Source organism: Pseudorca crassidens, chromosome 20 (genome assembly GCF_039906515.1).
Source record: "Pseudorca crassidens isolate mPseCra1 chromosome 20, mPseCra1.hap1, whole genome shotgun sequence".
In the NCBI taxonomy this organism is placed as follows: domain Eukaryota; kingdom Metazoa; phylum Chordata; class Mammalia; order Artiodactyla; family Delphinidae; genus Pseudorca; species Pseudorca crassidens.
Genome location: NC_090315.1, coordinates 5,117,145 through 5,143,044, shown reverse-complemented (window position 1 = coordinate 5,143,044; position 25,900 = coordinate 5,117,145). Strand labels below are relative to the sequence as shown.

Below are 25,900 nucleotides of genomic sequence, written 5' to 3'. Positions count from 1 at the left end.
AGAAATAGAGGGAAAGGGTGAGGGAGAGAGATGGGGAGAGGAAAGGAGTTAAAGGAATAAAGAAGACAGAAATGAGAATTAACTAATGTCAAGGACATTCTCCAGGTCACAGTAGGTTCTCTACATAATTAAACATGTGAAATCTCCAGCACACATCTGTGAAAAGGACAGTATTTCAACTATACTATTGAGAATTGAAGTTCAAAGACATTGCAGAGCTTGACAAAAGTCTCAGAACTATCAGGGCAGATAAACCCAGAGCAGAAAGATATTAAAACCTCTCTCCAATAAAATTCTTCTCTAACAGTAGAAGGAAGTCATATCCTCCAATGCTGCACACCAGGATTCATCAGACATTAGGGGGATCTTGTAGCCTTGGCTGATATATAAGTGACAGATATAGCTGTGTGATTTTAATCCAATGTTTATTATAGTTATTCTCAGTGAGACATTTGGTCTGATACACCTGCGATAGCTAGAAGTGGGAGTTACTGAGGGAGATTTTAAATTTCTGATTTTATTTCTTTGGTTTCCCTAGAAATATTTACATTTTGCTTTATTACATGAGTCTTTTTTTCCGGCTTTATTGTGATATAATTGACAAAGAGAAATTTTATATATTTAAGGTGTACAGTGTGATATTTTGTTATACATTTACATTGTGAAATGACCACCGCCACCAAGCTAACACATCCATCACCTCACACAGTGTGTGTGTGTGTGTGTGTGTGTGTGTGTGTGTGTGTGTGTGTAAGAAGTGTTTTCTATTTTGCCCTGATTTGCTGAAACTGAAAGATCTTTGGCCAGAGACGTTCTGGATATTTTTACTCAAAACACAGGAGAAAAACCTTGATAACTGTCGTCAACTTTTCTTTCTGTCTCCCTTGAAAATAAATTAAACCGTGTAATATTATGTTTGCCCTTATCAATCAGCCTAAGCCAGTGGGAACTGAAATCGCATCCTGCTATGTGTCAACTTACTATTTATAAAAAGCACCCGGCACTTTGATGCTTCTATACACACACGCACAACACAAGCCCTGAAGATACACTTCTCCTTCACTGTGTAAAAAGTCACATCTCATCCTCTTTTCAAAACTCACACTTAGGGCTTCCCTGGTGGCGCAGTGGTTGGGAGTCCGCCTGCCGATGCCAGGGGACGCGGGTTCGTGCCCCGTCCGGGAAGATCCCACATGCCGCGGAGCGGCTGGTCCCGTGAGCCATGGCCGCTGAGCCTGCGCGTCCGGAGCCTGTGCTCCGCAACGGGAGAGGCCACAGCAGTGAGAGACCCGCGTACCGCAAAAAAAAAAAAAAAATCCTGATTATGTAATTCCTCCCATTCCTTTCTCCCCTCAACCCCTGTCAACCAACCACTCTGTTTTCTATCTCTGTGGATTTACATATTCTAGCCTTCAGCACAAACTTAGTGAGGACTTTGGACTTTTTTTCTAATATAAAGGTGAGCCACTGGCATGTTGGTTATAATTATTATTATATTCTAAGGGGAAAGAACAGAATTCCCCAAAGCCTGAAAGAACCAGGCATATCTCGAGAAACAAAAGGAGATTTTTCAGACTACAGCTTAAGATAGGGCTAGAGCAAGGGTTAGGTTTGGGGATAATCAGGAAAAAAAGCACAGAACTGATTCACTTTGCTGTACACCAGAAACTAACCCAACATTGTACATCAACTATACTCCAGTTAAAAAAAAAAGAAAAGAAAAAAAAGCACGGGGTGTGCACGGGGGAAACATGGGAGAGTTTTGTGCAAAGGATAGAACAGGTCAGCTGTAAGAGGTGGGAATATGAGAAGTCAATCTGGAACTCGTATTAGGGAAGGTTGGAGAAAGAGATAAGTGTGATGGCCCAGGTGAGGTGCCACAAGGTCCACAATGAGCAAGACATCAGTGAGGAGTCTATGGCATCCACCAGATTCCTTCCATCCCAAACAAAGAGAGTCCTGGGACATACAGCCAAATAGACACTGACTCAACTCCCTGATGGGGCCCCAAGAAGAACACCCCCCTCCGCCGCCCTCTTTTTCCACAGATGTAGGCTCTATCCTTTCACTCTCACACTCCACACCAAGTCCCCTCCCCACTCCCATGACCTATCTCTTAGATACAACCAAGCCTTGGGATTCTAACGATGGGATCCTCAGTTATGATCATCTGGTTGACCCCCAGCCTGACAACCGTGTGACTTCTGGGTCTGAGGGAGGGGTGGGAGTGGCCTGTGGACAGCTCTGACCCGGTGCATCAGGGGTTTCTTTCGGCTGTGCCAATCTTCTGCCAGAAGCCCCACCAGGAGTATCAGAATCACAGCCCCAAGGCATATCCGGACCAGATTGCTCCTAGTGTAATACTGGAAGGCAAGACCTGGAGGAACAAGAGAGACAGGAGCAGATGATAAACGCCCATCTCCACAGGGGGCCCAAGTTCCATCTCCAGTCAGGGAACTAAGATCCCACATGCCGTGGGGCAACTAAGCCCACGTGTCACGACTACAGAGCCCACGCGCCCTGGAGCCTGAGTGACACAACAAGAGAGAGAAACCCCGCACGCCACAACTAGAGAGAAGCCCTCGCACCACAGTGAAAGAACCCGCATGCCTCAACAAAGACCCCGCATGCCGCAGCTAAGACCTGACGCAACCAAAAAAAAAAGAAAGAAAATAAATAAGTAAATAATCAATTTTTTAAAAAAGATCTCACATGCAGCACGGTGCAGCAAAACAAAAAAGCCCTTCTCCAAGACCCACATGCATATTGGGTTTCTCACAGCCGTATCCCTCATCTGAGACTCTGTTACTCCTGGCTAGCTAGGATGCCAGTCTCCTTTCTGGAAGGCTCCTCTCCTCCTCACCAAGGGTTAGGATTAGATAAGCCCAATTGTCTAACTATCACCTCTTCCATACACCCCCTCGCAGGCCTCTGATACAGCCTCACCCCACACACAGACACTACCTGGTTATTCGGCTAATCGTGGATCAGGAGACGGTTGTAACGGGTGGGGAGAGAGATGAAACTTATCTTTCTTTCTCTGACCTTTGAGAAGGTCACCTTCACACCTGATCCCTGCCCAGTTCGGAGCTCCACACACTAACAGTCCCCCTCCACTTCATACTTTACACACCAGAACCCAAGATCACAGAGCTGCAGCTCCTGTGTAGGGAAAGCAGCCAGCTTTGGGTAAAGACATGGGACGGGGAAAGGAAGTTGGTCCAGAGAAGGACACTTGCTCACCAGTTGGAGGCTCTGACTCCTTTGGAAGGATGGTGATATTCCTAGAAGTTTCTGGGAAACAAAAAGGATAAGTGTAAAGGGGTGGAACCATCTCTTCTCCTACCCCTGCTTCTACCGCTCTCCTGAACACATGCACTTGGGAGCTGGAATTCCAGGGTTATAAGAAGAGCATGAACTGTAGAGTCAGGGTGTTCCAATGTGAACCCCAGACCCATCACTTATCAGATGCAGCGTCTCGGGCAAATGACTTCACATGTATGAGTCAGTTTTCCTATCTGTCCTGAGAGTGACTGGGAACCCAGAAAGGTTTTGAACAGAGGGTGAAGAGGAATCTCATCAGGGTCTTAGAAAGACCCTGCTGGCATCAGGAACCTAAAAAAAGCTAGAGCTGTGTGGACGCAGTGGAGATATCTAACCTGTTCTCTGGGGATCTGTCAAAGGTTTTCCATCTTGGGGGAAATGGAGACTTTTTTCTGGGGAAGCCAAGGGCAAAGAGAATGGCAACATAAAGGAAGCATATTTGCATTGGACTGGAGGAATAAGAAAAAATGTACTGTGTCCAGGTAACTATGATCTATTTGGGGCTGAAGCATGGGCTCTGCCTGGAAGCAGTGGGAACGAGATTACACACATGGATCAGAGCCAAGTCAGAAGAGCAATGTGTAGGGACGAGCAATGGCCTTCCCATGATAGCCTTGGTGCCGCCATCTTGGAAAGAGCCACATTACCCAGAACACTCTGCTGCCCCCAAGCTCACAGCCCATCTCCATCCCATCCTCATCTTCAAACCCAGGACTTTCCTGGGAAGAATCAGGTGGTTTGAGAAGCAGATTAAAAGCCTACAGCCTGACACAGACGTAGAGAACAAATGTATGGACGCCAAGGTGGGAAGCGGGGGTGGGGTGCGATGAATTGGGAGAGGGGGATTGACATCTATACACTACTGATACTATGTATAAAATAGATCACTAATGAGAACCTACTGTAGAGCACAGGGAACTCTACTCAGTGCTCTGTGGTGACCTGAATGGGAAGGAAATCCAAAAAAGAGGGGATTATACGTATATGTATAGCTGATTCACTTTTCTGTACAGTAGAAACACAACATGGTAAAATTTTTAAAAATTTAAAAAAAAAAAAAGCCTACAGCCGGAGCTGATGGAAGAGAGCCCCATCCTCCAACTCCTTTCTGCTGAGCAGTAGGCGCCTGGCTACTCACCAGTGGTGGCAACTTCGTTCACGAGCGAGTGGTTCAGTTTCTTGGAGGCTTCTGAGAATTCTAAGCAAGAAGATTATAAGGAACTGGGCAATGCCAGGTTTGCCCAGTAAGTCCCTACTCTCCATACCCCTTCTCAGATACCCAGTCTCCCTGGAACCCATTTCTCTAACACACACTGCCCAGACACAGAGGAAAGACAAACTCAAAAAGCCCAAAATGGCTTAATAAGAAATGAGGTGTCAGGGGTCATTTCGAGATGTCACAGCCTAGCGTACTATTTCTTTCTTTCTTTTTTTTAAATTTATTTTATGTATTTATTTTTGGATGCACTGGGTCTTTGTTGCTATGGGCGGGCTCTCTCTAGCTGCGGCGAGCGGGGACTACCCTTCGTTGCTGTGCGCGGGCTTCTCATTGCGGGGGCTTCTCTTGTTGTGGAGCACGAGCTCTAGAGCGCAGGCTCAGTAGTTGTGGCGCACGGGCTTAGTTGCTCCGCGGCATGCGAGATCTTCCCGGACCAGGGCTCGAACCCATGTTCCCTGCATTGGCAGGTGGATTCTTAACCACTGCGCCACCAGGGAAGACCTAGCGTACTATTTCTTAAGACACAGGCTGACATCCGATACCGCCGGAAGCAGCTGAGATGCCATGAAAATTGGGAAGACCATGGCTCACACAAAAGATAGTGCAGTGGTTCTCAAAGGAGCATCCCCAGACCAGTAGCATCAGCATCCCCTGGGAACTTGAAAATTATTGGACCCCACCCCAGACCCCCCTCTGAATCAGAAACTCTACGGGTCTAGGAATCTGTCCTGTATAAGCTCTCTAGGTGATTCTCAAGCCCACTACAGTTTGAGAACCACTGATCAATGGAATCAGAGACTCAGAACTGGAGCCCAGGAATCTACAATTTTACAAGCCACCCTGCTTCTTCTTCTACAGGTTAGACATCATAAACCATCCCCGAAAGGCTGGAGAGAGGTGGGGATGTGGCACAGGATAGACATATCTATACATATATTATACCTTCTTTACAAGCAGAAATAAGCAATTTTTAAAATAAAGCAAATCTGTGAAAGAGGCAAATGAAATAAACTGAGAAATCTAGACAAAGAGGAGAAAGAAAAGGGGGTCCATGTGCCTTATACCACGGAAACCAGGGTGAATCCTCCGGAACTTACCTGTCACAGAGGAAGGTGGTTCTGTAGGCAACCAGCTGGGGGTAAAAGAGGTCCCTGAGAAATCAGAAAAAGAAAAGAGAGAGAATTCTGTGCTCTGTTAGGTATGGAGCCTGAGCAAACCCAGTTTCCTCACCTGGAAAATAAAAATAAAGACGCTTCCATCATTGGACTGTTTTGAGTGTTAAATAGCATTTGAAAGGCACACCTAGCACATTCTGGGGCTGATTAATGACACTCCCTGCAGCTGCCTTCCCTGCTTTTCGAAGCTCAGTGCTTTCCTTTCTTCTGGATCTCTGTGACCTGCCGTCTTACTTATCTGCCTTCCCTGGGAACAAACCGGGCTCTTGCCTCCTGGGAAGCAGATGAGGAGACAGAAACTATGGGATACATCTGGGGAAGACAGGCATCCCATGTGGGGAGAAAAGGGAACTGCCTACGGAATAAAACACAGCCCCGCTTTCCCCTCCCACCACCCTTGCTGCTTGCTTCTGGGTTTTTTTTTTTTTTTTTTACCTAGACAAGTCACAAGGCATTATTCATAGTATTAAAAGTTCTTTTTTTTACATCTTTATTGGAGTATAATTGCTTTACAATGGTGTGCTAGTTTCTGCTTTATAACAAAGTGAATCAGTTATACATATACATATGTTCCCATATCTCTTCCCTCTTGCGTCTCCCTCCCTCCCACCCTCCCTATCCCCTCTAGGTGGTCACAAAGCACAGAGCTGATCTCCCTGTGCTACGCGGCTGCTTCCCACTAGCTATCTATTTTACGTTTGGTAGTGTAGATATGTCCATGCCACTCTCTCACTTTATCCCAGCTTACCCTTCCCCCTCCCATATCCTCAAGTCCATTCTCTAATAGGTCTGTGTCTTTATTCCTGTCTTACCCCTAGGTTCTTCATGACATTTCTTTCCCTTAAATTCCATATATATGTGTTAGCATACGGTATTTGTCTTTCTCTTTCTGACTTACTTCACTCTGTATGACAGATTCTAGGTCCATCCATCTCATTACAAATAGCTCAATTTCGTTTCTTTTTATGGCTGAGTAATATTCCATTGTATACATGTGCCACATCTTCTTTATCCATTCATCCGATGATGGACACTTAGGTTGTTTCCATCTCCTGGCTATTGTAAATAGAGCTGCAATGAACATTTTTTTCTTGGGAATTCCCTGGCGGTCCAGAGGTTAGGACTCCGCGCTCTCACTGCAGGGGGCATGGGTTCAATCCCTGGTTGGGGAACTAAGACCCCACAAGCTGCGCAGCGTGACCAAAAAATTTAAAAAATAAAATTTAGGGCCTCCCTGGTGGCGCAGTGGTTAGGAGTCCGCCTGCCGATGCAGGGGACGCGGGTTCGTGCCCCGGTCCGGGAGGATCCCACATGCCGCGGAGCGGCTGGGCCCGTGAGCCATGGCCGCTGAGCCTGCGCGTCCGGAGCCTGTGCTCCGCAACAGGAGAGGCCACAACAGTGAGAGGCCCGCGTACCGCAAAAATAAATAAATAACTAAAATTTATTTTTCTTAGTGTGTATACCCAGAATAATGGCCTCCCAAATATGACAGTATCCTAATCCCCAGAACCGGTGACTATGGTACCTTCCATGGCAAAAGGGACTTTGCAGATGTGATTCAGAATCTTGGGCTGATTCGCAGCAACATGGATGGATCTAGAGATTGTCATACTGAGCGAAGTAAGCAGGACAGAGAAAGACAAACATCACAAGATATCGCTCATATGTGGAATCTTAAAAAAAGGGTACAAATGAACTTATTTACAAAACAGAAATAGAGTCACAGACATAGAACACAAACTTATGGTTACTGGGGGAAAGCGGGGGAGGGACAAATTGGGAGACTGGGATCGATGCCTACACCCTACTATGTAGAAAACAGACAACTAATAAGGACCTACTGTATAGCACAGGGAACTCTGCTCAATACTCTGTAATGTATGGGAAAAGAATCTTAAAAAGAGTGGATATACGTATATGTATAGCTGAATCTCTTTGTCATACACCTGAAACTAACACAACATTGTTAATCAACTATACTCCAATATAAAATATAAAAAAGAAAATTTAAATAAAAATAAGGGACCTCCCTGGTGGTCCAGTGGTTAAGACTCCACACTCCCAATGCAGGGGGCGCAGATTCGATCCCTGCTCGGAGAACTAAGATCCCACACGCTGCATGGCCCGGCCTAAAAATAAATTAATTAATTAATAAAATAAAGTAGGGAATTCCCTGGTGGTCCAGGGGTCCGTGCATCCACTGCAGGGGGCACAGGTTTGATCCCTGGTCGGGGAACTAAAGCTCCCGCATGCCACGCGGTGCGGCCAAAAAAAAAAAGGAAAAAAGGAAGAAACAAAATTTTAAAAAATAAAAATAAAATAAATGAAAAGACTGCATATATGTATATGTATAACTGATTCACTTTGCTGTACACCTGAAACTAACACAACATTGTAAATCAACTATACTTCAATAAAAAATTTTTTAAAAAGAATCTTGGGCTGGGGAGATTACCCTGGACTACCTGGGTGGGGCCAATCACAAGGGTCCTTAAAAGCATAAGAGAGAGGCAGGAAGGAGGAAGAGTCAGAGATAGATTAGAAGATGCTATGATGCTGACTTTGATGATGGAGCAATGGACCATGGAAGCCAAAAGATGTAGGCACCTCTAGAAGCTGGCAGAGGCACCAGAAACCTCCCCTTGAGCCTCCAGAAAGAAGGCTGGCTGACACCTTTGTTTTATCCCCGCAGGACCCCTTTTTTTTCTTTTTCCCCCCCCGCAGGACCCCTTTTTGACCTCTGACCTCCAGAACTGTAAGGTAATAAACTTGTGATATTTTAAACCAGTGAATCCATGGTGATTTGTTACAGCAGCACTCAGACACTCATACACCCTCCAAAGCCTCTGTCTTCTCCTGCCCTCCCACTTTCTTCATGCCTATTGCTCCCTCCCCTTGGAGCTTCCACCAGGGCCTGTGAAGGCTGGGGGAAAAGGTTTGGTCTGCACCCCTAACCTGTGACCACGAGCTCCAGAGGGTCGCTGGGGGCCGACCACAGGTATGGAGATCTGCTGGAAAAGCTGTAGCACTGGTAGGTCCCACTGTGGGCAGCAGTCACCGTGGTGATGGGAAAATCAGCCTGGTACCACCTTTCAGGTGTCTTGTAGGGCCCAGTGTCCCCCTCCTTGTACAGAGCAAATTGGTCAAAACCATACTGGCTGTGACACCGTAGAGTTACGTCCGCTCCTGGGGCCACTGCCGTGCTGGGCTGGGCTGAGAGCGAGGGCTTGGTGAAAACTCCTGGGAGAGAAGAAAACTCTGGTATTAAAGATGGTGGCCCCTGTGGAAAACAGTATGGAGGTTCCTTAGAAAACTAAAACTAGAATTACTATATGATCCATCAATCCCACACCTGGGCATATAGCCAGACAAAACTCTAATTCAAAAAGATACATGCACCCCTATGTTCATAGCAGCATTACTCACAATAGCCAAAGCATGGAAACAACCTAAATGTCCATCAACAGATGAATGGATAAAGAAGATGTGGTACATATATACAATGGAGTACTACTCAGCCATAAAAAGGGATGAAATAATGCCATTTGCAGCAACCTGGATGTAACTAGAGATTATCATACTAAGTGAAGTAAGTCAGAAAGAGAAAGACAAATACCATATGATATCACTTATATGTGGAACCTAAAATATGACACAAATGAACATATCTATGAAACAAAAACAGACTCACAGACATAGAGAACAGACTGGTGGTTGCCAAGGGGGAAGGGGCTAGGGGAGGGATGGAGTAGGAGGTTGGGGTGAGCAGATGTAAGCTTTTATATACAGAATGGATAAACAACAAGGTCCTACTGTATAGCACAGGGAACTGTATTCAATATCCTATGATAAACCATAATGGAAAAGAATATTTTAAAAAATAGAATATATATATATATAACCAAATCACTTTGCTGTACAGCAGAAATTAACACACCATTGTAAACCAACTATACTTCCATTAAAAAAATATTAAAACTGAAAATAAATAAATAAATAAAGATGGTGGCCAGTGTCTCAGCTGTGGGGATGGGAAGGTTCCCCCACCTCTTTACAGGCTAGGGAACTTTCCAGCTGTATCCAGCCTAGAGAAGCTACTCTTCCCACCACCAGCTCACAAAGTGGTTAAGGGAGCACGACAGGAGTGACATGACGGTACCCAGGCTCAAATCCTGGTTTTGCAGCTTAGGGGCTGGACGAATCTCCCCCTATATCTGTGCCTCCGTGCTCTCTACTATAAAACGGGAATGACTGGATGAAACAATATGTGTTAAGCATTTAACAGAATACGGAGTGCATAGCAAGCACCCAAAATATAATGGTAGTAACAAGCTAGCTTAACCTGATACTATACCGTAAGCTTGTATTACAGTATACAATAGTTATATTGTAAACGTATTAGAGTGCCAGATTCCAGGTGCTGTTCCGAGACCATGCCATTTATCAATTCACTGAACCCTCACAAAGACCTATGCATTCACTCCTATAAATATCCCCACTTTATACATGAAACTAAAGTCCACAATGCTGAATCACTTGTCCGAGGTCACAAGATAGCATAAGTGGTGGAGCTGAAATTTGCAATCACGGAGGTTGGCTCCAGGCTGTCTGCTCCTAGAGGCGAACCTATCCTACTATGTAAGTTGATATTATTATTATCATCATGGAGCGTCACAAGCCACGCCTAGAAAGCCATACTCACAACAGCCAAAGTTGCCTGATAATTATGGCTCATTCTTTCATTCAACAATTTTTTCCTCTGAGCAACTATTATGTATTAGTCTCCAGAAATAAAAATCCCGTCAGGAAGAAAGAATAGCCAACAGCTAATAGATGAGTAGGGCTTCCCCGGTGGCGCAGTGGTTAAGAATCTGCCTGCCAATGCAGGAGACACGGGTTCCAGCCCTGGTCCGGGAAGATCCCACGTGCCACAGAGCAACTAAGCCTGTGCACCACAACTACTGAGCCTGTGCTCTAGAGCCCACGAGCCACAGCTACTGAGCCCACGTGCCACAACTACTGAAGCCCGCACGCCTAGAGCCCAGGCTCCGCAACAAGAGAACCCAGCGCACCGAGAAGCCCAGGCACCACAATGAAGAGTAGCCCCTGCTCGCGGCAACTCGAGAGCCCGTGTGCAGCAACGGTAGACCCAACACCGCCAAAAATAAACAAATAAAAATAAGTTAAGAAAAAAATAGATAAGTAAATGTGTGGCATACCAGATAACGATGAGTGCCATTTTAAATCGAGATGGAATTTTAAGTAGGGTGGTGAGGGAAATAATGAGAAGATAGTATTTGATGGGGGACTTCCCTAGCGGTGCAGGGGTTGAGACTCTGCACTTCCAGTGCAAGGGCACAGGTTTGATCCCTGGTGGGGGAGCTCAGATCCCCCATGCTGCGTGGTGAGGCCAATAAATAAACAAATAAATAAGCTACCTTCTTTTAAAAATAAAATTAAAAAAAGATGGTATTTGAGTCAGCCCCCAAGGCACACTGGTGGACCACTGTACCTCAAGTAGTCGGGAGTTAGGGTGAGGCAAGCTAGGCACTCTCTTCGGATGAAAAAAAAAAAACTTCAGTAATCAAGATAAATATTATTTTAATGCAAATTTTAAAATAAAAATGAATGCAAACACATTTACAGGAAACAAAATATCAAGATTTTAAACAAAGACAGAATCCACCTGTGCCCAGGGGAGCCATGTTGAAGTCTGAAACATGAACCTACCCTGCTGTATAACTTGCTATTATTATCATCACAGAGGCTCCCAATCCACGCCTGGCACACAGTACTCACAACAGTGAAAGCTGCCTGATAATTGGAGGCAAAAGGCTCAAAACGTTTTTATGGCTTTTTACGGTTCATTTGTTCCACGTTATGAACATAGCTGCAAAAAGACTGAAAAGTTTAAAAGTAGGTTACTAAAACTCACATTATTTTAAGTTTAAATATTTTATTTATACAAAAAATAAACAGAATTCATTTTCATTTTACTCTCCTGGCTTTGATGGAAGCAAACTCAATGTTTTTTGAAGCCACTTCAGAAAATAATCATTTAAAAATGCATTAGCCAGAAAAGGATATGCTGAGAACATTTTATTCCATCAAAAAATAAATAAAAAGGCATAAACGTGGGACTTCCCTGGCGGTCCGGTGGTTAGGACTCCGTGCTCCCACTGCAGGGGGCACGGGCTGGCTCCCTAGTCAGGAAACTAAGCTCCCGCGTGCCGCACAGTGCAGCCAATAAAGAAACAAATTTATTTTTTCAATGCATAAATGTGGCTAGAGGGGTACGCATTTTTCCTCTTGTGTCAGGTCTGGATGTGGCTTGGAACGGCATTTCCGGAACTTGTCTTTACTTAAAATTGCGGTAATTGTGTACATCGTGGATGTTTTTGCATTGATTTGGGTTTTGGTTTTTTTTTTTTAAGATATTGCATTAACGTATTACTTATGTTGATTACTGAGTTTTTTGGCACCTAAATTTAGCACCTAAAGCCAATGCCTCGCTTGCCCCACCCTAAGCCCAACCCCTCTGGGACTCTGGATTGGGACTTCGGATTTACGGTCACCATAACCCCCACTGTCTGAGCCCAGAACTGAGGACCACAGCAGCCCTGCGGCTACAAATCCAGCCGCACCCCACGCCCAGTTACCAGTAGCAACCAGCTCCAGCTGGTTGCTGGGGGGAGACCAGGTGGTCCCGCTCTGATAGGAGCAGCGGTAGCGTCCGACGAAGCGTTGTTCCATGGCCGAGATGGAGAGCTCCGCCTGGTCCAAATACTTCCGGGATATCAGTTCCTCCAGGCGGTACAAGTCCGCGCCTGGAGGGCCCTGACAGCTGATGGTCACCGGCTTCCCCAGGGGCACAAGGGAGCCGGGCCGGGCCTGGAGGGAGGGCTTGGGCAGCAGGCCTGGAAGGGAAGCAGAGTCTAGCAGAGATCAGCTTCCCACAGAGCCTCCTCCTGGGCTCTCCCACCCGCTTCTGCCCTCTCGCTGGCTGAACCCAGAAGAGGGATCTGGACTCACCTTTCTGAGCCTGTATCACCTGCCCCAGACACAGCCCTGAGGAAAGAAGCAAAGGGTCAGTCACCAGGACCTCAGCATGAATCCACACTTCCTGCCTGCTGGGCACCGGGATGAGAAACTTGCATGCATTGGCGTTCTTTTTTTCTTTTTTTAAAATTTTTATTTTATGTTGGGGGTATAGTTGATTAACAACGTGTTAGTTTCAGGTGTTCGCTTTCTTTTGTCATAATTTTTTTTTCAAAGACACACATGCACGTAATTGAAGTGAAAGAAGCCAGCCAGAAAAGGCCATGATTGTACGATTCCATTTCTATGAAACATCCAGAATGGATCAATCCGTCCAGAGACAGTAGATGGGGGAGGGGGGTGGTGGGTACCGGGAGGAGCGGGGATTGGGGAGTGATTGTAACGGGTATGAGGTTTCCTTTTGGAGTGGTGAAAAGGCCTTGGAACTAGAGAGACGTGTTGGTTGCACAACATTGTGCGTGGACTGCATGTCATCAATGGTAAATTTTATGTGAAGTGTATTATTTTACCACAATTTTAAAAAAGCTGAACAGGGATTCCTTGCCGCAACCCCCAGCTCCCTGCAGTACACTTCCCCATTCACACAGCTGGAAAGAGAAGGGAGCTGTGTGCTAGCAGGGGCTCTCACTTTTTTCCAGTTTCACAGAGATGTAATTGACATGTAACATGGTGTACGTGTAACAGTGTTGATTTGAGACATTTTTCTGTAGCAGGATGGTTACCACCATAGTACTAGCTGACACCTCTAGCCGGACACATAGTTGCTATTTCTTTTTAGTGGTGAGAACACTGAAGATCTAGTCTCTTAGCAACTTTCAAGTATATATTACAGTATTATTAGCTATAATCACCATGCCATATATTAGATCCCGACGTGGTGTCTTGCATTAAATCATAAGTCAAGAGCTCTCAGGGTGCATTAATACTGGATTCCTCCCTATTTTATGCTTTCGGGTTAAATCAATATTCTCCCTATTTTGTGCTTTTGGGTTAAGTCATTATTATGACTGTGCAAATATTATTCACACCTGAGCATTATAATGTCCCTACATACTATTTTTCTATTTATTTTCCCTAGGATCAATAATTGTATGTTTTATTTCCATCCACATAGTGTTCCTTGAACCTATATCTAATGCTTTTCACAATTTTCAATAGCCTTTCCATGTAACTTTACACATCTATCAAACTGCATCATCTACACATTCCATTTTTATCCTTGGAGGTGCCTTCCCCCCATTTTCTCTTCTAACTGAACTAATTCTTCTCTAGGTTGAAAAACTGCCCTTTTTCTCTCAAGCTAAGACTCTTTTTTTTTTTTTAACCGTTTTGCTGAGTTAGTAGCATTAACAATTTAAGTCTCCCTAGGGTTGCCAGATTTAGCAAATAAAAACATGGGACTCCCAGTGAAATTTGAATTTCAGGTAAACAACAATTAATATACAGCATATATTGCAGAGTAGGTCCCGTGAGGCCCACGACCAGGTAGATTCAAACACTAGCAGCATATTTTCGTGGTAAAGAATGTGGATTTGGTGCAAACATTCCTTAGTTTGTATTCGAGCCATAGCTGTGTGACCTTAGACAAGTTACTTCATCCTTCCGGGCCTCAGTTTTCTCACCTGTAAAATGGGAATAATCGTAGGCCCTACTTCATCAGGCTGTTATGGGGATTAAATGAGTGAGTGTCCGTTTAAAAACACAGAATAATGTATCTGTAAGTGCTACATGAGTGTCTTTAAAGAACGAATAAGTGAATGAGAGGCAGTTTGTGTTCATAGTATACACGCTTATCCCCAGTAACACCAACTGTTTCCTTCCTTCTTAGCCGCTTGGAGCCTCTGTCCTTTTAGCGATAAAGTGCTTCTGAAGAAATAAGGAAATAATGCACACACGTGCCCAGAATAAAGCTTGATACGGAGAAGGCAGTAAAAACGCATCTGAGCCCACCCCCAGTCCTGTTAAGGGGGACTCTTACTAGAGCCTTAGTGAGGTTAATTGACAAACAGAAATCTTATGTATCTAAGGTTTACAGCATGATGACTTGTGAAATAATTACCACAATCAAGCTAATTAACACATCCATCACCTCACGTAATTATCTTTTTTTTTGGTGAGAAATTTAAATGTACTCTCTTAGCAAATTTCGAGTATATGCTACAGTATTATTAGCTATGATTATCATTCTATAATTTGGATCTCCAGAAGTTCTTCATCTTATAGCTGGAAGTTTGTACCCTTTGACCAACATCTACCTCCCCATTTCCCCCACCCCCATGCCCCGGCCCCTGGCATCTACCAACCTACTCTCCGCTTTTGTGGGTTTTTGAGATTCCATGTATAAGTAAGATCCTGCAGTATTTGTTTTTCTCTATCTGGATTATATCACTCAGCATAGTACCCTCAAGGTCCGTCCACGTTGTCACAAATGGCAGAATTGTTTGCACCAGTACCATGAGGGATACTGACAAGCTAAATCTGTAATCTAGCCCTGATACCAAATCCACATTAAACAAAATTAAAAATTAAAACATAACAAGGACCAATTGTATAGCACAGGGAACTCTCCTCAATACTCCATACTGGCCTGTATGTGGAAAGAATCTTAAAAAAGGTGGATATATTTATATGTATAGCTGATTCACTTTGCTGTACGTCTGAAACTAACACAACATTGTAAATCAACTATACTCCAATAAAAATTAACAACAGGGCTTCCCTGGTGGCGCAGTGGTTGAGAGTCCGCCTGCCGATGCAGGGGACGCGGGTTCGTGCCCCGGTCCAGGAAGATCCCACATGCCGCGGAGCGGCTGGGCCCGTGAGCCATGGCCGCCGAGCCTGTGCGTCCGGAGCCTGTGCTCCGCAACAGGAGAGGCCGCGACGGTGAGAGGTCCGCGTACCGCAAAAAAAAAAAAAAATTAACAACAAAAAAAAGCGAAGAGCCAAGGAAATGTTTAAATACTGTGGAATAATATTCAGCTATTTAAAAGAATAAATTAAAAATTATACATGTCTACTGCTATGTGTCAAAAAGTAAGCTGCAGAATGTGTACCATATGTTCTTATTTTTATAAGAAAAAACTCTATGTACGTATGTGTACACATTTGTACTAAAAAATTAAGATAAATGTAGAAGGATAAACAAGTATTGGCTACTGTTGGTGACTTAAGGGGGGCTTAGAACAGAATTTATTGTTTTCTTATATGTTCTCTTACAACTTGTAAAAAGAAGCATAAACTTTTATAAAGAATCTAATAACAGTTTAATAAAAAAACACACAACAAGGACCTACTCTATAGCACAGGGAACTATACTCAATATTTTGTAATAACCTATAAGAAAAAGAATCTGAATAAGAACATATATATGTATATATCTCAGTCACTGTGCTGTACACCTGAAACTAACACCACATTGTGAATCAACTATATTTTAATTAATTAATTAAAATTAAAACAGCATGGAGTAGTGGGAACGTTGCAGTCAACACTGGGAAACCTGTATTTATTTTTTAACTCAGCCATGAATAAACTAGAGTAATTCAGACAAACACCATCTCCCAGTTTTCCCACCCAACAAATAAATGCGGTGACCCTTGGTCACCTCCTGCCCTGAAAATTTTCTCTTGCCTCTTGTACTGATGCAATTTTTAAAAAATTCTTTGTCTCATAGCCCACTGCCTATCCCTCAGCATTTTGCAGATTGACTCACCAAGACAGAAGAAAGCAGCCATGGTTGGGGACATGGTTCCTCGGCCGGTCCTGAGCTGTATAGCCCGGGAGGGAAGCCCTGGGTGCGGGCTGGAGCAGAGATACAGGATGCGATGGGAATGAAGAATGCTCTCCTCCCTTCCCCCATCGGCCTGGCTTTTCCTAATTGAGACTCATCAAGCTGGAGGCGTCCCCTCAGTAGAATGACTTGCACACAAGCTCCAAGGAGCCTGGCTTATCTCCCGTCACCAGCCCAGTGTCCCAGCAGGTCTGCCTAGTGAGGCATCGTCTGCGTTCTGATACTCCCAGAAGCTCCCTGGCATTCATTAGGGACATGCAAGTCAAAACCACAATGAGATATCACTTCACACCCATGAGGATGGCTCTATCAAAAAGACAGATATTAACAAATGTTGGTGAGGAAATGGAGAAGTTGGAGTCCTCATGCTTTGCTGGTAGGTGTATAAAATGGTGCCTCCGCTGTGGACAACATTTCCTCAAAACGTCCAGCAGTGAATGCTTCAGCAACTCCACTTCCGGGTATATACCCAAAAGAACTGACAGCAGGAACCTGAACAGATATTCGTATACCTGTGTTCACAGCAGCATTATTCACAATCGCCAAAACATGGAAACAACGCAAATGTCCATTGATGGAAGGATCAATAAACTGTGGTGTACACATACCACAGTGGAACATTGTTCAGCCTTTAAAAGGAACGAAATTCTGACACAGGCTACGACCTGGATGAACCTTTATTAGGCTAAGTGAAATAATCCAGACCCAAAAGACCACACATTATACGATCCCATTTATATGAAATATCCGGAACAGGCAAATTCATAGAGACAGAAAGGGCTGTGACGTTATCAGGGGCTGCGGGAAGGGAGAATGGGAAGTTACAGCACCATTTTAGACCTCTACCGGGGTAAAATGCATGGAAACTTTGGTAAGTGTTTTGAGCAAGGTGCTGACACGGAATACTAGCTGACGGGTCTCTGTGATAGCGTGGTTTCGGGGAACTTCTCTTTGGAGCGGTGATGTTTTGAGGGCATGCCTGATGGTAAGAAATATTCATGGAGGAAAGGCAGCACGTTCAGCCTGCCCTAAAGTCTTGATGACATAAAGAGCTTGGCATTTTCATGTAAGCAGACAATGAGTGGTGTAGCTGGACTTAAGTGAGCAGAAAACTAAGACTGAAGCGATTAGAAGGGCCAGATCAGGATGGCCCAACTTTCGCAGGTGATTCTTTTCCTTTTAATTATCTTTTATTTCTCTTAGTTGAAGGATAGTTAATTTACAATGTTGTATTAGCTTCACTTGTACACACAGCAATTGTTATACATACATACATATACACGTGTATTCTTACATGTATAAATACATGTATGTATGTATATATATGTAGGTATGTATATTCCTTTTCATATTCTTTTCCCTTATAGGTTATTACAAGATATTGAGTATAGCTCCCTGTGCTGTACAGTAGATCCTACCTATTTTATATATAAGTAGTGTGTATCTATTAACCCCAAACTCTTATCTCCCACCACCACCCGCTACTCCCTTTGGTAACCATGAGTTTTGTTTTCTCTGAGTCTATTTGTTTTGTTAATGAGTTCATTTGGACCAGGTGACTCTGCTGGAGTAGGGGAGGTCTGTCCCGTGTATTAATAGGGCTAGCAGCATCCCTGGTCTCCATCCACTAGATGTCACTAGCGCTATGCCCCCTCCAGCTGTGACAAGCGAAAACGTCTCCAGACATTGCCGGATGTCCCCTGGGGGGTGCAGAATCACCCCCAGTTGAGAACCGTTGGGTTACATCATTCAGGGACTTAGAGGGCAAGATAAATTTGGATGCACAAATATCCCTTTATAATACTCCTCACTTTTCAAGCATTCCGTCATTTGATCCTCATGCAAGCCTGAGAAACGGGTTCTGCTTTAGTCCCATTCTGGTGAGAAAACTTGAGCTTAGAAGCAAATGTGCTTTTTTAGGTGAAGCTTGGGTGCTGGGAGCCAAATAAATCATTTTCCTCTGGTTTAGCACATGTTCACATGGATCTAGGCAGAGTGTCTCCCTTGTTCACTTTACGTATGCCCTTTAGTTCTCATTTCTTTTCTCCATCTCCAAGGAACAACTCTACAATATCTCATGTGAATTAGTTCATTTCTGCAAACCGTGATTTCGTACCGTGCAAAATGTATACTGTATTGTAAATTGTGCAATGCCGTGGAAGTCATTCGTCTTTCCATTGCCCACAGAGATTTCATAGATCTGTAGAATATTGATTTGCTTCCAACACATTTATCCCTCCACTGTCCCAGTAACAGACAGCCACATCGCATCCAAATATCTCCAAGATAAACAATTCTGAGCTAAATATCATTCTACGCGTGCCTCTGTGGACATACGTGAAATGTCCTTGAAACATGCACCCAACAGCAAACGCCAGCTCTTAAGTGTATCTTTCATTTACTTACTGCCAAACTGAACTCTGCATTCGCCGCACCAGTTTCTTCCCCCCCAACAGTGCAACAGGACCCCCATACCTCCCCAATACCCCCAACATGTGGGGCTACCCAGTTTGGGACTGACAGGTACCCACTGCTGTATTTAAAATGGATAACCAACAAGGACCTATGTACCGCACAGGGAACTCTGCCCAGTACTCTGTAACAACCTAAATAGGAAAAGAATTTGAAAAAGAATAGATACATGTCTGTGTATAACCGAATCACTTTGCTGTACGCCTGAAACTAACACAACGTTGTTAATCAACTGTACTCTAATATAAAATAAAAAGTTTTTAAAAATGTGGGATTACCCAGCCTTCTAATCTTTGCCAGTCCGATGGTATATTAGCTTCCTAGGGCTGCCATAACAAAGTATCACAAACTGAGTTGCTTAAACAATAGAAATTTATTGTGCCATGGTTCTGGAATGTAGAAGTCTGAGATCAAGATACTGGCAGATTTCCTTCTGAGAACTGCGGGGTAGAGGTCGGGGCAGAGTGGGGGGAATTGGTGCGTGCCTCTCTCCTAGCTTCTAGCGACTTGCTGGCAATCTTTGGTGTCCCTTGTCTTATATTTTTTAATTTTTATCTTTTTATTAATTTTTAATGGAAGTATAGTTGATTGAAGATGTGTTAGTTTCTGGTGTACAGCAAAATGACTCAGTTATACATTCTTTTTTTATATATATTAATTTATTTTTGGCTGTGTTGGGTCTTCGTTGCTGCGCGCAGGCTTTCTCTAGTTGCGGCGCGTGTTTCTCACTGTGGTGGTTTTTGTTGCAGAGCACAGGCTCTAAGCGCACGGGCTTCAGTAGTTGTGGCTCTCAGGCTCTGGAGCGCAGGCTCAGTAGTTGTGGTGCACAGGCTTAGTTGCTCTGCGGCATGTGGGACCTTCCTGGACCAGGGATCGAACCTATGTCCCCTGCCCTGGCAAGTGGATTCTAAACTACTGTGCCACCAGGGAAGTGCCTCGTATATATATTCTTTTTCATGTTCTTTTCCATTATGGAGTATTAGAGGATATTGAAGAGAATAATTTTTAAATGTGTACATGATCATTCAGCTAGTGGGTGCAGAAGAGAATGTGAACCCTAATTAGCCCATCTATTCTAGACTCTGAGCTCTTACTACTATGCTCCCCCACGAAATGTCACTCCCCAACATCGTCCACATTATTTTTCTCCCTGGGTCTATTTCCATCAATCAACACACATTCTCAATTCCCGTCTATTTCTTCTACTCTCCACTCCAAACCACTTGGCTGTATTTCACTGACCCTACCATTAACTTTCTTCTCTACTTCCTCTCATCAAAACTTATTGAATTATTATTATTATTATTTATTTATTTATTTTGCGGTACGTGGGCATCTCACCGCTGTGGACTCTCCCGTCGCGGAGCACAGGCTCCGGACGCGCAGGCCCAGCGGCCATGGTTCACGGGCCCAGCCGCTCCGCAGCATGTGGGATCCTCCCGGACCGGGGCACGAACCCGTGTCCCCTGCATCAGCAGGCAGACTCTCAACCACTGCGCCACCAGGGAAGCCCCCTTATTGAATTATTTTTAATACCAACTCCAATTCCTCTCCTGTCATTCACATCTCTTTTTGTGTTCTATTTTTTTTAATATCTTTATTGGAGTATAATTGCTTTACAATGGTTAGTTTCTGCTTTACAACAAAGTGAATCAGCTATACATATACATATATCCCCATATCTCCTCACTCTTGTGTCTCCCTCCCTCCCACCCTCCCTATCCCACCCTTCTAGGTGATCACAAAGCACTGAGCTGATCTCTCTGTGCTATGCGGCTGCTTCCCACTAGCTATCTATTTTACATTTGGTAGTGTATATATGTCAATGCCACTCTCTCACTTCGTCCCAGCTTACCCTTCCCCCTCCCCATGTCCTCAAGTCCATTCTCTACGTCTGCATCTTTATTCCTGTCCTGCCCCTGGGTTCTTCAGAACCTTTTTTTTTTTTTTTAGATTCCATATATATGTTTTAGCATACGGTATTTGTTTTTCTCTTTCTGACTTACTTCACTCTGTATGACAGACTCCAGGTCCATCCACCTCATTACAAATAACTCAATTTCATTGTTTTTTATGGCTGAGTAATATTCCATTGTATATATGTACCACATCTTCTTTATCCATTCATCTGTCGATGGACACTTAGGTTGCTTCCATGTCCTGGCTATTGTAAATAGAGCTGCAATGAACATTGTGGTACATGACTCTTTTTGAATTATACTTTTCTCAGGGTATATGCCCAGTAGTGGGATTGCTGGGTTGTATGGTAGTTGTATTTTTAGTTTTTTAAGGAACCTCCATACTGTTCTCTATAGTGGCTGTATCAATTTACATTCCCACCAACAGTGCAAGAGGGTTCCCTATTCTCCACACCCTCTCCACCATTTACTGTTTGTAGATTTTTATTTATTTATTTATTTTTTGCGGTACGCGGGCCTCTCACTGCTGTGGCCTCTCCTGTTGCAGAGCACAGGCTCCGGACGCGCAGGCTCAGCGGCCATGGCTCACAGGCCCAGCCGCCCCGCGGCATGTGGGATCTTCCCGGACCGGGGCACGAACCCGTGTCCCCTGCATCGGCAGGCGGACTCTCAACCACTGAGCCACCAGGGAAGCCCTGTTTGTAGACTTTTTGATGATGGCCATTCTGAACAGTGTGAGGTGATATCTCATTGTAGTTTTGATTTGCATTTCTCTAATGATTAGTGATGTTGAGCATCCTCTCATGTGTTTGTTGGCAATCTGTATATCTTCTCTGGAGAAATGTCTATTTAGTTCTTCTGTCCATTTTTGGATTGGGTTGTTTGTTTTTTTGATATTGAGCTGCATGAGCTGCTTGTAAATTTTGGAGATTAATCCTTTGTCAGTTGCTTCACTTGCAAATATTTTCTGCCATTCTGAGGGCTGTCTTTTTGTCTTGTTTACGTTTTCCTTTGCTGTGCAAAAGCTTTTAAGTTTGTGTTCTATTTATTTTAATTGCATAACTAAAGGGGGAAGTTCACCAAAACCAGGGAAAAACCGTAAATCCCCGACCTAAACACCCTCTGCATCATTCCCTTCCCCAAGAGTAACCCTTCTGTAGTTGAATTATTGCAATTTGGTTCCTTTACAAAGAACATTTCCTTGTTTATTTTTTGCTGCTCCGAAGGCTTCAGCTCTCAGAAACTCCTAGAACGTTAGACTGAAACGCCATTAGGAACTGCCTCCTTGCCCAATTTTTTTGTCATGTGGCATGCAGGATCTTAGTTCCCCGACCAGGGATCCAACGCGTGCCCCCTGCAGTGGAAGTGCCAAGTCTTAACCACTGGACGCCAGGAAAGGCCCTCCTCCTTGCCCGATTTGACTTACTTCTTTTTATAAATTTATTTTATTTATTTTTTTTTGGCTGCGTTGGGTCTTTGTTTCTGCACACAAGCTTTCTCTAGTTGTGGCGAGTAGAGCGTCTATGCTTCCTTGCAGTGCGTGGGCTTCTCATTGCACTGGCTTCTCTTGTTGCGGAGCACAGGCTCTAGGCACGTGGGCTTCAGTAGTTATGGCACGTGGGCTCAGTAGTTGCAGCTCACAGGCTCTAGAGCGCAGGCTCAGTAGTTGTAGTGCACGGGTTTAGATGCTCCGTGGTATGTGGGCTCTTCCCTGACCAGGGCTCGAACCCAAGTCCCCTGCACTGGCAGGCGGATTCTTAACCACTGCGCCACCAGGGAAGCCCGACTCTTACTTCTTGGCTTCTCCTTGTATTTTGGTACCAGTGAGTTCTCCTTAAACATGCTTGGACAATTGTTCCTGCTCAGTGACCCAACTCATCCTTAATGCCTGCTCCCTCTTTGCTTTCTAAGGGCCAGATCATGTGATTTGCCTCTCTCAGTAGACCATGAGTTCCTTAAGACCAGAAGCTATGCCAAGTGAAGGGGAACTTGGAGTTTTTGTCCTATTTTTGCCATTGTTCTCTCTGACATTGATTTGAAATAAAAACCAATATGAAAAATAGAAGGAAAAAAAAAAAGACCAGAAGCTATATCTTACTAATATGTATATCGTCAGCACAGGTCCAAAGAAAGAGTCAACTTCTGTGAACATTTGTTAAATAAGCAAATGAGTGGGTAACTACACAAGGAACCAGGAATCCGTTGAGAGATATGTGATGCGTCCCAGAATTTCTCTATGGTTGACAAGGCTTCTCTATTCTTGAGCCTTTGCGGGGGCTCCAAGATGATGAGTGGCGTGGGTACATGAGTAGGACAACTCACGAAGCCCCATTTTCCTTAAGGGGCACTTGAACCCTGGAGTCCACACAGCCAGTTCTGGCTCTGCTCTCTGGACAAGGTGAAGGTGGCATACACACAGGGCTATTTTATGGAATCCTCAGTGGTACAGGACGGAAGTGGATCCCCGCTCCCTGTAAGGGGGTCCTGGCGTAGCTGAGCAGGAGACTCAGAAGACTCCGGTGGGCCTTCCTCTGTGTGGACCTGCCCGCATGAAGATACACAGTGAGGGGAGAACACCTGGGGGAGGGAGCAGGGGAAGGAGGAAAGACTCACATGCATGTCCATTTGTCTGTCCTCCTCAGGCAGGATATCCACTGAGACATCATCTGCAAGAAAAGAGGAGAGGAGAGGCTTCCAGGAAGAGCCTTCAGATTATCCAGTCTTGCCATCTATATTTCAGAGATGGATGACTGAAATCGGGGAAGGGCAGTGACATCACACCCAGTGAGGTTTGCCCCCAACCTTCTCGGCTTCTTCTAGGATGCCTTCTATCTTCCCCACCCTGGCTACCCCTACTTCTCACTCCTCTTACATTGATTTTCTTCCTGGAAGTCCATGTCTGGGCTGGAGCTAAGGGAAAGGAGATAGACGCATTCAGGTAGGTCTGAGAAATGAGACAGACACAGCATTCTCTATTGAGAGAGTCCAAATGTTCCTACCTGTTATCATTCACTTGGCCCTTGGTGTCATCCTCAGTGGCTCCTACAGAGAGTCAGTGATCAGAGTCCTGGTAGGGGACCCACAAAGCCCCTCCCCACACTCCTCCCAGGTTAACCCTCCCCCCTCCAGGACGTACTGTTTTTGGCTCGACACCAGCACAAGCAGAGGAGAAGGATAAGGAGGAAGAGGAAAGGTAGAATGCTGATGACTGAGGTCACAGTCACAGTGGGAAGGTAGTCATCTCCAGGAGGATTTAGGTAGACTTCAGGTAGATCTAGGAATTAGTAAACAGTGAAGATCTGTTATTGATCTCCTCTTGGATTAATTCATCCATTCAATAAATATTTATTGTGTGTCTTCCATATATGAGGCAAGTTATTGGATGTTTTGGAAACTGTAGTGAACCTACCCAATAACAGAGTCTAGACATGTGAACCAATACACAGAAGTTGCTACTCTTATTATATGATAAAACTATCTACCCTGCATTATAAGAGAGATTTCTTTGGGAGATGATCCCCGAAGGATAAGAAACACATAGATCTCCGAAGTGCAAGAAGAACTGCCTTCCAGGAAGAGGGAACAACATATGCAAACTCAGAGGTGAGAAGGAGTTTTGCGTGACCCACACACAGAAAGGACAAATGGTACATAATGTGAAAAATGGCTCTTGGTAAAGATAGAAACGTCAGGAGATATCAGCAAAGGTCCAAAACACTGGAAGCTGAGGAGAAGAGTCTGGATTTAAGTTTAAATGTAATAATGACCCACAAAGGGATTAACAAGCAGTGAGCTTGTAATTTTTTAAATTACTACATTTCTGGTGTGATAAATGGATTTAAGGGGCCAGGTGGAAAGTGGAGGGACAATTAGGGAACATGCTACAGGCAGCTACATGACAAATGATCATGTAATGACAATGTGGTGGTGATGAAAGAAAAAAGGGAATGGATTTGAGGAGTTTTTGAGGATAGAAATGATGAGCTTTGAGATTTAGAGATGCAGCAGATGGGCACTGAGAGCAAAAGAGGGGCATCATATATCATTCTCGATGAATTGATCATTGGAGAGGATGCATGGCATCTATTGAGATGGGAAGACCAATACAAGGAGGAGGTTCTGAGATGTGTTGGGAGTTCTGCCGAGATTCTCATTAGGTGTCTGAGCAGATGTCAAAGATTCCATTGGATAAGAAATTCACGGGAGCATTTTTGACTGGAGTGAGTGATAAGTTTGATAGCCATCAGCAGATACTGGACAACTGAAGCAGATCATCTTTAATCTACCCATTTTAATCCAATGTTAGTCTTCCCTGTCAACTTAAGAACAAATATCATTGCTTGGCATGATAAAAACTCTCAGCAAAGTGGGCATAGAGGGAACATGTATACTTCAACATACAGACCATATAAGACAAACCTACAGCCAACATCATACTCAACAGTGAAAAGCCAAAAGCATTTCCTCTGAAGTCAGAAATAAAGACCCGGATGTCCATTCTCACCACCTTTATTCACATAGTATTGGAAGTCCTAGACACAGCAATCAGACAAGAAAAATAAGCAAAAGTCATTTGAATTGTAAAGGAGAAGTGAAGCTCCCTGTTTGCGGTTGACATGACACTATATATAAAAAAATATCCTAGACACCACCAAACTAATACTAGAGCTCATCAATGAACTTGGTAAAGTTGTAGGATATAAAATTAATATACAGAAATCTGCTGCATTTCTATACACTAACAACAAAACATCAGAAAGAGAAATTAAGGAAACAATCCCATTTACCATTACATCAAGAAGAATGAAATACCTAGGAATAAACCTACCTAAGGAGATAAAAGACCTGTACTCAGAAAACTATAAAACACTGATGAAAGAAATTGAAGATGACACAGAGAGAAAGATACATCATGTCTATGGATTGGAAAAATTAACACTGT

The 25,900-nt window shown here is 44.1% G+C and overlaps 1 protein-coding gene across 2 annotated transcripts; it reads right to left on the bottom strand.

Moving 5' to 3' along the window:
- Positions 1–1,610: 1,610 nt before the first annotated feature.
- Positions 1,611–24,191, bottom strand: GP6 (glycoprotein VI platelet). 2 transcript variants are annotated; one of them, XM_067719154.1, is made up of 12 exons: positions 24,095–24,191; positions 23,958–24,000; positions 23,831–23,868; positions 23,572–23,624; positions 16,490–16,578; positions 12,751–12,786; positions 12,378–12,635; positions 8,674–8,958; positions 5,641–5,694; positions 4,463–4,522; positions 3,244–3,294; positions 1,611–2,377 (listed from the first exon to the last, which is right to left on the bottom strand). In XM_067719154.1, the coding sequence occupies exons 2-12, from the start codon at positions 23,965–23,967 to the stop codon at positions 2,157–2,159; spliced, it is 1,155 nt and encodes a 384-aa protein (XP_067575255.1). In that variant the 5' UTR covers positions 23,968–24,000; positions 24,095–24,191; the 3' UTR covers positions 1,611–2,156. The 2 variants fall into 2 exon arrangements, with proteins under 2 accessions (XP_067575255.1, XP_067575254.1); XM_067719153.1 differs by lacking the exons at positions 23,958–24,000; positions 24,095–24,191 and having other exon boundaries at positions 23,572–23,954.
- Positions 24,192–25,900: the final 1,709 nt, after the last annotated feature.